The sequence below is a fragment of the Lolium rigidum genome, chromosome 2 (genome assembly GCF_022539505.1).
Source record: "Lolium rigidum isolate FL_2022 chromosome 2, APGP_CSIRO_Lrig_0.1, whole genome shotgun sequence".
NCBI classification, from domain to species: Eukaryota; Viridiplantae; Streptophyta; class Magnoliopsida; order Poales; family Poaceae; genus Lolium; species Lolium rigidum.
In genome coordinates, this window is record NC_061509.1 from 285,307,122 (window position 1) to 285,319,169 (window position 12,048).

The window sequence follows — 12,048 nt, forward strand, 5'->3', positions numbered from 1 at the left end:
CTACCTATGATATCAATCTCACCTCTCTCTCTTTATTAATTATTATGTGACACATCAGATTTTTGTCAACATAACATGTATAATACTCCCTCCGTCCCGTTTTAATCAACGCGGGAGGAGAAAAACAGTTCACTAATCACATTTTACAGTCCAGTCCTTAACAAAAACAGTAACCTCTATCAAGCACTGGATCGATCGAGCTGGATCGATGAGGATGCCACCCGCCTCCGCCCGCTCCTGCTGGGGCCCGCCACGCACGGCGGCGGCGGCGACGGGGAGCTGCGGCGACGGGGACGTGTCTGGGCGAGTGTCGGGGTCAGGCTCCGCGACAGCCTCCAGCTCCGCCTGCCCGAGATCGAGGGAGTGCCGCTCCGTGTCCCCGAGATCGGTCCAGTCGACGGCGACCGGCGGCGAGGCCATGTCTGCTGTGGCGGCGAGGAGGGCATTGACGATGATGTTGGAGACCGGATCGAGCAGGCCGACGCAGACCCCCGAGGGGAGGAAGCGCCGTAGGACGTCGGAGCCGGTGAGCCGGTCGAGGGCCTCCTAGTAGTGGCTCTGGATCTTGAGGAGGAGCTGAGACCTGTCCTGCTCCCTCTCCTTGTGCCACGGGGAGCCGTCGTCATACAGTGCCGGAGTGTAGATGCGGAGACGGCCGGTGCTGAGTCCGGCGTGGAGGCTGGCCATCGCCGGAGACCTAGCGATCGGGGTTTGGGTGGGGATTTGGGTTCGATTCAATTCGATCGATTTGGGAGGGGAGGGGACGGACGGGGCCGACCGACGGGGTTTCCGTTCCGTGTCGGGGAGCTGCGGCGACGGGGTCGTGGTGTACGCTCAAAAAACAAGAAAAGGTGGGGGGTTTTCGCAAAAAAGACAGTCAAGTTAATTAAAATGGGACGGAGGGAGTACTACCTATAATACTTTTATTGGGCTAGTCTTATAGATTTTCTAGTGCTACCATGCGGCAAAATTATCTAATACTGAAAAACTGAAGATAAAAAAACGTTTCGGGCTCGCTCTCGCCCCCCGCGCGGGCGAGAGGGAGCCAACCCTAGCACCACCGCCGGTCCCTCTTCTCCCCCTCCCCTCCGCTGCCGCTGGTGCGTGCCGCCGGGCGTTGCTCGTGCGGTGCCGGTGGCGGCGGTCGGCTGTTCCCCGCGCGTGTGGCAATGAGGCGCAGAGCTCGGCGCCCGCGGCGGTGCTCTTCGGTGGTTGTCGGTCCGGCGCGGCTGGGTGGCTACGGTGGCGACGACGCTGCTCCTTGGCGGCGGGGCGGCGTGGCGCGGGTAGGCGGTAGGCTAGTCACCGGCGTGCAGCCGGCAGGGTCATCTCGACCTACATATGGACCAGTTGGGCCCAATCTGGGATTGGACTGGCTGCCCTAGGCGCGTTGTTGTCGTTTCGTGGAGGTGGCGGAGGTGCGTCGGTGGGGATGGATTGTAGCGGCACTGCCAGTCGGCCTGCTGCAGCGTGGCGGCGGAGACTTCACGGGCCAGTTTGGGCCCGGCCGGGCCAGTATGGGCCTGGTGTGTCTCTGGTACTACGTTCGGTGGGCTACTGCGAAGGCGGTGGAGGTAGTGCCCTCCCGCGCGGCTGCGGTGCTGTTGCCCCTTACCCGTTGTCCATTTCCTTCCTCTAGGCCTCGCGACAATGTCCGCAGTGATACGACGAAGTTGTAGTCAAGACCGTGGTGGCGCATCTTTGGTGGGCGACATGTTGGATGGGCTATTTGGATTGTCCAGGGTTGTGTTGGTTGGGTTCAGGAGAAATCCTTGCCGGCTTGTTCGGCACCGATGCGGTGACACCTATGGGTGCCATCCTTCTTTCCTGAAGCGCATCGGATGTACCTCCCTCCTCACCCCCGCCGCGTACCGGGGGAAACCCTAGGACTTGTCCGGGCAACAACGGCGTCATCATCACTTTCCTTGTTGGAGGTGTTGCTTGGTATGTGGGCGATCCAGAGTGCTAGGAGCATGGTGGGACTTGTCCGGAGGGCGCAGCGGTGGCGACTCGTCTTCGTTTTTCCGTCGAGCTGCCGGTGACGGCATTTTGTTTCTCTTTTCTTTCTTTCTATGTATTTTCTTTTGGGATTGGTTGTGCTACGACCCAGCATGTTCATTGTATCTTGTGGTTGCTATATTAATAGAGCAGGGCGAAAGCCTATTTCGAGAGAAAAACTGAAGATTCTTTTACACTACATTTCGAAGAAAAAAAACTACTGGCTCGAGCCAATTTGGAAATAATAATTTATTTTACTATGGCATGCCCTTCAACTTTTTTGCTAAGATAAAATAAAATTCCGGTAACCTTTTTTTGCTATGTCATTTTCCAAATCTGTCCAAACACAAATCTAAATCCTCACTCCCCGTGGGTCTCGCTCTCGCATTACAAATTCTGCCGTCGTGCGTAGCGCCGGCCTCCGCCGCCTCCTCGGGCGGAGAAAAGGAAAATGAAGGAACTGCTCGGTCGTGTCCGAATCCGGCCGCCGTTGACCACCACCAACTGCTCGGCCACGGCCGCCTCCGGTGCTCTGTTTGCTGGGTCGCTGCGTCTACTAGTGATTCCATCCCGGCCGACTTCTCCGACTCCATATAAATGGTACCTCAGTCTGTTGTTTTCTGGCTTCTGCAACTCGCCCTCGGCATCAACTGATGGATGGTGTCTGCTGATTTTTTGCAGCTCCCCCGGGATGGATTTTGATTACTTCCGTTCGTGGATGGATTAGCAGTGAGCTGCCTAATTATGCAGGGGAAATCATTTGCTTGATTGCATCTAATGTACACAGTGTTCAGGTTTGTCAGGTGGAGTCCATATGCGTATTTGAGCGTTTTGAGCCTACACGATTTGCTTATCCTAGTGTCTGTTCGAGATTCACTCCATCTAGTTAAGCAGTATCGTAATGCAGATAGCTACAAATGTTTTCTGTACATTGTGAACGGGTCATAGCCTCATAGCTGCTTTCAGTTCAGTAATGTACATGTTCAATGAAGAGTTCAAATTCTTCTACTCCTTAGGTTTGGCGTCAAGTTTGCACCCCAACCTCTGCTGAAATATCATGTGCAACTATCTAAAAATTCATCATGTGATCTTATACAAATTGATTCGCAGTTCCCGAGTTATTCTATTTTGTATTACGACAAGTAGAACACATGATCGAGAATAAAATCCACTGAAAGAGTCGTATTGGTGCACCTAGATACAGCTAAAGATACAAGCCTCGGAGAATACCTCAGGCATCCTAGATGTAATCTTTTTTGGGTGTATCAACTTGATACTTTTGCAAAGAATCAATAAGTTAAAAAAAAATCTTATGAGTAATGAGGTTTCTTTCATGGCCTTGCGAAATGCAAGTTAGTGATTGGTGAATGAAAACCATCTCTCTGCTTTAGACAAGCTAGCTCCATTTGTAATTGTGATGGTCACTAATACAACTTTCAGCAAATGAAACCAACCATTTCTTTCATTGTTACCAATTTATTCTTCTATTATAATTAGCTATGTAACTTTCTTTCTTTATTTCATTACTTGGTTGGTTGTTGCAGGTTGATGTGGGCATATGAGTGTTGTAGATGTACATTTGCAATGTGCCTTTTGCATTACTCGGCACTAAGGTGCATATGATTAATTTGGTCTCTGAATTCCTTTCGGATAAATCATGCATTTTCATGTTTTAAGTAGTTATTTGCCATCATTCTTATGAGTTGGGCTGCAATAAAACAATGATGGTGTGCTTGACTTCAGCACGTCATCCAAGAAAGAGAAATTACAAAAAAAGGGAATATTATGCTTTTGTTGGATTTTAACATATATCTAGATAGGGAGCGAAACATAAAACGGGGGATATAAATACAACACAATTTATGTTGTTGAGGTGACAGAAACTTTCCTAGCTATCTGCTTTATCGTAGAAGTATATTCCGGTGTAAGCTTGCTGTTGTGCCTACTGCTACTTTAGTCCACTAGAATTACCAAACTCTAGTTTCTTTTCTTTTATGCACTAGATTATATACCATCTCATCGTATCATATGGGCAGCAGCTATAGGGGTTGCATGAGTAAGACCAGTCACAATGGGAAGTATCATACACTAGTATCATGCACATGATACTAGTTTATGATACTAATCCCACAATGCATAGTATCATAAGATAGTATCATGCTATCATCATATTCCATATTTAATGTTTTGTAAAATCTCAATGCAAATGTATGTACATGATGTGTTTGCCATTAAGTTTTCTAGTTGTACGTGCTATGATACGGTATCATATTATGATACCACTCTCATCTCTCACCTCATTAATTGGTGTGCCACATCAGATTTTTGCCAACATGGCATGCATGATACTACTTATGATACTCCCATTGTGGCTAGTCTAAGGTTCGATGTTCTGTTGACACCGAAGCTTGTGAAGAGTGAACCACCATGGAGTTCTTCATTAAGGACATAGTTTTTCAGCTTTAAGGACACAAGAACCTAAGGTACCACTTCACCAGATAATCAAACATATATGTATATTGCCTGGAAAGTTCTTTTGGTGCATTCCAGGCATATTTCCATAGTTCACAGGATACAAATTCCAATGTGCATACCCTGAATATCTTCTGCTCTCACCCGTTTTACAGTGAGCCAGATAATATCGATGCTTGAGATGGAACTGAATATGTTGATGAATTATCTTGAACAAACATGAGCGAACTTGCATAGAAAGTTTCTATGCTAATCACGCCTTCCAGTACTTTGATCACGATTGACATTGAAAGCCTTCGAATGCTTTCATGTTGCAAGCATCATATTGCAAGCTTCATCATTTGAACAACTTACCCCTGGTGTGAGACCATATCATCACCATGGTTGTCAATCAGATCAATAAATTGGTTGTTTTGAGCTTTTTCTCGTAACAGATTTATGAGCTGAACATTCCACTCGGGTTGCGAGTTATCAATAAAAAAATTCAACATTCGCCATCTGTTTTACCCAAGGAAAATAATGTGGTGTTCTTCTATGATATCATCGAAAAATATACTCACTCCACCGCCTGTCGCCTCTTTCACCTGGAAATAATACTATTTACCTTCTTCTCGGTACCTTTAAAAAATATACTGACTCCATCACCCGTTGTCTCTTTCATAGCAACTCCGGAATACTCCACCATCCACCGCCTCTGCCTTCTATTCGGAATCTCAGAAAACCTCATACGTTTTTCTCTTGACGTGTGTAAAGTTTGTACCCAGTTCAGTGAAATCAACAATCTTTTTTTTGCGAAACATAAAACCAACTATCTAGCCAGGTCATGCTCATATAAAAAATCGGTGCCAAGGCAATAAAGGTGAGAGTTGCAAATTATCTTTTTTGAAAGAGTAGCACAGATATCCTTTCTCGCAGAAGAACAATAAAAACAGAGCAAGATGTAAGTCATGGCTCACACATCTGGAGAAGGAGGCATAGGACAATGACGCTTAGGACTGGGTTCAGGACTAAACGGACTGGCAGGACTAAACAGGGGTGACAGAGGACTATATGGAGGAGACACGGGACTAAACGGAAGGTGAGGGGGACAATCTCGTCGGACAGCAGATGCTCTTTCTTTACCTTCAACCACTTCACGTCGCCGGGCGGCAGCAGTGTGCCGTAGGTCAGGGAGCTGCTCTTCATTGCCGGCGACTCTAGTGTCTGCCTGGTGCCATCGTCCCAGTGCTCCACGGCGATGGCACACGAGAATTGAGGAGGCACGCCGCCGTCCGCTCGGACGCAGACCAGTGACACCTCCACCTTCTCGTCGCACTCTCTTAGGGATACCAGGAACACGTCCGGGTGCCCCCGGTCAGCGTCGTCCTCCTCCCCGACGAGGACCTGCCAGCGCCGGGAGAGGGGCAGGCTGAGGGCCACGGGCTGGCCGTAGCGGACCACGAGGATGGTGCGCGAGCAGTGGCGGAGGCAGAAAAAAATTTAAGGTGTGGCGGAAACCAAACAATTAATCATTCAGAGCAATGTAGCAGACCTTGTAGTACTGAAGATTATTTCAGTCAACAACGAGATAAGTTTCAGAATTTGAAGCGAAAATTTAGTTCTCAAATACCTTGCATTAGTACTGGGTGTTCTTCTTCGACGCCATATCGGCTAGTCGTCGGAGCGGCGTTGTCGTTCCCGAATCGAGGACTCGTCTCATCGGCCGGCGGCCGCGATATTGTTTCCTGCTGGCTGCTGCGCGCTTGCGCCTGCCGCCATGCCGGCTCTCCTCGACACGACCGTGAGTGCCGATCGGTTTCTGAGTCGGCGGCAGGATGGTGTTTCGTGTGACGATCAGTTTCCGATTCTAGATTCCAATGAGCACAGCCCAAAATCCCTGCCCATATATTTTACCTAAATGGCCCAACTGCTCACCAGGCCCAATACGGCCAATCACTTACCGGTTCAATTCCCTGGTCTCAAAGACTCAAACAGCAGCTCCCGTCGATGTTAAGCAGTCAACACAAGACAAACCTGAATGATATCTCATATCTGCACATATATACCTAGTATTAGTGCAAAAATTTAGATATGGCGGCCGCCAAACCTTGCCATATAGCTAGCTCCGCCCCTGTGCGCGAGTGGTCGGCGATGTGCTCGAGGAGCTGCTGCGGGGAGCCGGAGAAGCCGCAGAGTTCCGGGCAGCCGCAGGGCGCGTGCTGGCATGCGTGGACGTGGTTGGCGACCTCGTGGTAGACGACGTAGCCCTGGTCGCAGCCGTACCTCTCGTAGTCGCACCGCGCGAAGGCGGCGGCGGCGGCGAAGGACTCGGCGAGGGTGGAGCGTTCGACGGAGCGACCACAGGTCTCGCCGTGGACGCCGCGGCAGGACGAGCACACCAGGTGATTCGACACGTCGCACTGCAGGATGCGAATCAGCGCTCAACAGATTGATTTAGCAGACCAGATGCCGAAGCAACATCGAGATTTTGAACGGAAAAAAAAAAAGATGATGCGTTGGTTGTTTGATGATCTCACCTTGAAGATTGGGGGTTTCAGGGGGAGGTGGCAAACATAGCAGTCCAACATCTCCGCCGACATGTGCACCATCCTAGCTCCCACGACTTGCCCCGGCTCCGTCGTCATGGTGTCTTCGGCCAGGACGAGCGGGGGCGATGCCCTAGCTATCCAATCGGAAGACAAAGGGACGGCCCTGTTTTGATTGTAATTTCGTTGGTACCACACAGTCTGCGCATTGGAATTTGTATCCTATGCATACGAAGGGAAAATTTGCCCGAGACATCGCTATTTCTAGGCTTTTGCCAAAACACATCACTAAAACATGTCTTTGTTAAATATCACTAGCAAAAGTGCTCGCGCGTTGCAGCGGATAATTTTTTTGCTGAATATTACATTCGTTCCAAATGTAAGTCTTTTTAGAAACTATTTTAGCTAAAATTATTGTTTTACTAAACCGCAACTACCACCGAGAATATGTTTATGTTAATTTCTAGAGTCTAGCACTGTCCATAAATCTCGATCACCCAAATTGCTCTTTAGCTAGTCTTCATATTTCATAAATTCTAAGTCACCTAAAACTGCAGTATAGGTAGCATGCATATTTAATAAAACATCAGTGCACTTTTTTATAAGTAAGTTAATTATATACACAGGGAGGTGTGATTCTGCTGGTCAGATGTTCACTATAGTGTTCCACTTAAATATTTGCTCGGACATTCTCACTGGAACATAATACCGAATCAGTACCCGATGAATCAAAGAAAAAGAGATCAATTGTTTTCAAAGAGAAGTAGAAAAAACAAACAACTCACGCGCTCCACAGAAGATCTGAATATACTGCAGCGAAGCACATGAGAAATGAGAGGGTCGTGCTCGAAGGTCAAGCTCCCGGATCGGTGCGAGGCAGTGCGACCTTGGCCTCCTGTACGGCGACGGTGTTCGAGGGTCTGCCCGGCGGCAGGAGGCGTTTTTTCTTCCAGCTCTGTTTTAATCCTTCCAGTCCCAATTGGACTATGCAATCCGTCATCTCAACACAGTCCCGTTTAATCCTTTGCCCATCACCAGCACACTTGATTCCCGAGGCAGCTTCCCTTTGCTGATACTCAAGAAAATTGTGAACTTTTATAAACTGTTGATAATCATTGAAAAGGAACGAGGTGGGACTAAAGAACCCAAATTATCCATACGTCCTGTACTCCTGTCTCTTTTCTACTATGTAGTAGTACTTGTTAACTCGGTAGTTGGTACATCCCCGCACACAGCAGCCCAGCTTAGGCCCAAGGCCCAGCCGCCCAGGCCAGCCCCACGAATAGTCTCAGACAGTTTCGACGCTTGCAGCCGCAAAAGGAAATAAACGAATCGGTAGTGGCAGATGTGAAGTATTATGTAAATTTGTGGGATAGCAAATTTGTCCAAATAAATGTTGGACGAAAAATCTGGCAGAAACCTTAGCTCCTTTATTATTAGGTAGATAGCAAAAATGCCCGTGCGTTGCACCGGGTGAAACAAATAATCAAACGCTGTAAAAGGATTATCAATGTTGACACTTCTTCTCTTTGTCACAGTTGACGCTGGTCACGTTTTCTCCTGCACTGATTTGTAATACCTTAAACTGGTTATATTGGTGTGCCCCATTTAGAAATTTTATTAAGATATGAATTTAGATGAACTTATAATTAGTACACCATAATATTTTGGTAATGGCTCCAAAATTTAGTAAAAAAGAACCTATAAAACTTAAAATTTACATGAATGTATGCCTTGTGCGTAGCACCGGGTTAGCTGATATGGGACATAATGATAAAGTGTTAATTTATCGTACATTTACTTTTTTCGTCTTACTTCGTACACTCATTTTTAAGTATATCTCTATAACAATTCGGTTAATACCCTAATTAGATTTGGCTGTGATTTTATTTTTTCATCATTATGAAGTCTTCCCATCATTGCATTGCGTGATTTTACATGCTTTTCCAATTCCTAATAAAATTTGCAAACCCTATTTTGTTATACTGGGTTTTATAAACCCGGTTTGTATAATCTCTCGTCAAGACCGAGCCATGTACATCTCCTGGTTAAATAATAGTCAGCCAAATTTCTATAAACTCGGCCAACCTCGATATGTGTCAAGAAACCATGGCTACGTCGACCCCAACTTTGTACCTCACATGGTGTTTAATCAGCGTTCATCCTGGCTGGCCAATCCGGCCGCGCACTGTGCCTAGCTGACTTTGTCACACCACCATGGTTCCCCGCTCGCTGCAGGATGTGTCGCTATAGATTGTTTTTATGAAATACTTTAAAACATTATTACAGGTTATTTTTCCTAGATAATATAAAATCTCATGTTCCAAATTAATGTACAAAAAAGTGTATTTAAAAAATTAGGATCCAAAATAGAAGTGGCTGCACCGGAAGATCCACCATGAATACAACTGCATCATCCCAAGTTATACACCATGGGCGGTGCGAGGCAATCAACATATTTTGATTATTTTATTAGAAAAAATATACAGAGCAATTTCCGATTCAGCCAGCCGGATCAATTCTTTCATTTCATTCATTCATGCACGCAGGCACATCCCAACAGATACACGGTCCCGTTCGATCAATCCTTGCCCATCATCAGCACACGTCGGCATTTTTATTCGCTCCTTCATTATTAGATTTCCAAGCATCAACATTGCTGCTGCTTTATTCAGGAGGCAGCTTGCTGATAACCCAACTTTCTGAGCGTATATAAATCGGTGAGACTTAGTGCGAGGTACCGAGGTGGTAATATTCAACTGAATCGTGCTGTTTATGGGAGTTTAGGCTGGTGCACAGCGAAGTTGTCCTCTCGTAGGAATATACCAGGTGTACTCGGTCGTCCGGCAGCGCGGAATCAATTGGGCCGGCCCACGCGTCGTGATCCATCCGGGAAAAGGTAGCAGCCCCACACATCCGGTGAGGATCGCGACATAGGTTGTTTCATGTGCGGAGAAGAAAAAGAAACATATATATTAGGGGTATAGATTTGGTGGGAGGACAAATTGGTCCAAAAAAGTGTTGGACGAAGGAAACAATCCTCCCTTTATTATTAGGGGTATAGATTACAATTTCATAACACTTGCTGTAGCACATTGTATGGCCAAAGGGAAAGTTTGATCTTTTTACTTAGGACACGTAAGGTGTTGAATAGGTTTTTTCTTTAACTCAAATTCTGTGATAGTCTCTCTGTTCTGAAATAGTCTACATTCTAGCTCTAAAATTTGTTCTAAAATGCTCCACGTTCTAGTTTTTAGTCAACAATAAGACTGAAAATGAGGTGGTTTTGCTCTTTTTATTGGACGTTGTTATTTTCAATGTAGCTTGGATTGATTGTTCACATATCTAAATACAAATAAATGCAATACTGGTTTATTTTAGTTTTTTTATAATGTAAACTAAATTAGAACGGAGGGAGTATGTAACAATTTTAAGAGACATGGTAAGAGGTTCTTTTTGGCCCCATTATGGTTAATTCACATCTAATCGAAGCGATCTGGGACAGAAACTGCGGGCAACCGTGCCATGTTGCTGTCCATGGGTGCTGGCAGCTCGCGACCCATTGGGAGGGCGCTGGCGAGATCGGCCAAGGGAGCCGGTGAGAGCGGCCATGCGCGCCTGTGGATGGCCTGAACTCCTCTCGAGCGGTGCGGCACCTTACGTCCCTCCGGCCGGTCGACGATGGAGCAAACACGAGGCAGGCGATCAAAGAAAATAAGCGGTGTTCGGGAAGAGGGTGGCAGTCTCGCCGATGGAGCAGGATTTATTTATTATGAGGCTGTTTGGATTGTGCCGATGAGAGCCCTGCCAAATTGGGGCGAGCCAACTTTTTGGCGGAGGATTTCGCCGCCGCAGGCTGGCCAACGATTTGGCCTCAAAACTGAACGGTGTGACCAAATATTTGGCACAAATCCAAATATCGGTTTCCATCCAAACGCATGCCCACGCTTTGAGTCAACGCCAAAAAATTGGCTGGGCAATGCGTGGCTGTTATCCAAACGGATCCATATATCTCAATCTCCTCATCAGCGGTGTTGATGCCTGTCCTGTTTTTCACTAGCCCGGCTCGCTATTTATCGCTGTTGCAGCGCCGTACGTCGAGTCGACCGTCGTTCAGTTGCTACGGCAGGGCTGCACTGAGCTGTGCATGTCTTGGTTAGGGCATCTCCAACGGGCGACTCCAACCGCGCCCGCGTGTTCGGATGGGTCGAGCCGGATAAAAATACGGCTCAACGCGGGGACGCACCGCAAAAGCGGATGGCCGCGGCGTCCGGAACGACGCAAACCCGGCCCAAATCTGGGCCGGGTTTGCGTGGCCGCGGATGGCACGCGCCGTCCTCGCGTGTCCGCCTGGTCCGCCTAGCTAGCCCACATGTCGGTGCCCCACTATCCACTTCGGCCGCACGCGCGAGCTCGAAGCTTCCGCGCCGCCATGGCCTCGAAGCGTGAGTTCGCGCCGTCCGCCAACGACCACGAGGCCGGCAGCAGCCGGCCAGTCGCGCCGCCGGCGTTCGCCATGGGGCCGCCGGCGACGCCCAGACGCGACCGGATCTACGTCACCGTAGCGGTGGCGCAGATGTTCTGGGACGCCGGCGTCCCAATGCCGTGGGGGGACGTGCACCTCCCCCACGGCTGGCACCTGAGCCCAGATCGGGTTCCGGTGCCGCCCATCCCGGCGTCAGGCCGCGCCCGCGTCGCGGAGATCCGGAGGCGTGATAACCCACAAGTATAGGGGATCGCAGCAGTCTTCGCGGGTAGTAAAACCCAATTTATTGATTCGACACAAGGGGAGACAAAGAATACTTGAAAGCCTTAACAGCGGAGTTGTCAATTCAGCTGCACCTGGAAACAGACTTGCTCGCAAGAGTTTATCAGTAGTAACAGTTTTATGGCAGTAGCAGTAGTGAAATAATAGCAGCAGAGTAACAGAAACAGCAGTAGTGATTATAGTAAACAGCAGGATTAAAATACTGTAGGCACGGGGACGGATAACGGGCGTTGCATGGATGAGAGAAACTCATGTAACAATCAAGCAGGGCATTTGCAGATAATA

General features: G+C 48.1%; 1 protein-coding gene across 1 annotated transcript; it reads right to left on the bottom strand.

Annotated features, from left to right (window-relative positions):
* Window positions 1-132: 132 nt before the first annotated feature.
* Window positions 133-7,094, bottom strand: LOC124691082. Its single transcript, XM_047224362.1, has 4 exons — window positions 6,987-7,094; window positions 6,592-6,869; window positions 5,593-5,926; window positions 133-546 (listed from the first exon to the last, which is right to left on the bottom strand). The coding sequence occupies exons 1-4, from the start codon at window positions 7,092-7,094 to the stop codon at window positions 133-135; spliced, it is 1,134 nt and encodes a 377-aa protein (XP_047080318.1).
* Between the last annotated feature and the right edge of the window lie 4,954 nt (window positions 7,095-12,048).

Bases quoted from the DNA above. Each gene is read 5' to 3' on its own strand.
- LOC124691082 (XM_047224362.1), bottom strand. From the start codon at position 7,094: ATGACGACGGAGCCGGGGCAAGTCGTGGGAGCTAGGATGGTGCACATG. The intron at 6,870-6,986 runs GTGAGATCATCA...CGCATCCTGCAG, and splicing joins TGAAACCCCCAATCTTCAAG to TGCGACGTGTCGAATCACCT. The intron at 547-5,592 runs GTAAAGAAAGAG...AGCCACTACTAG, and splicing joins GCGACGTGAAGTGGTTGAAG to GAGGCCCTCGACCGGCTCAC.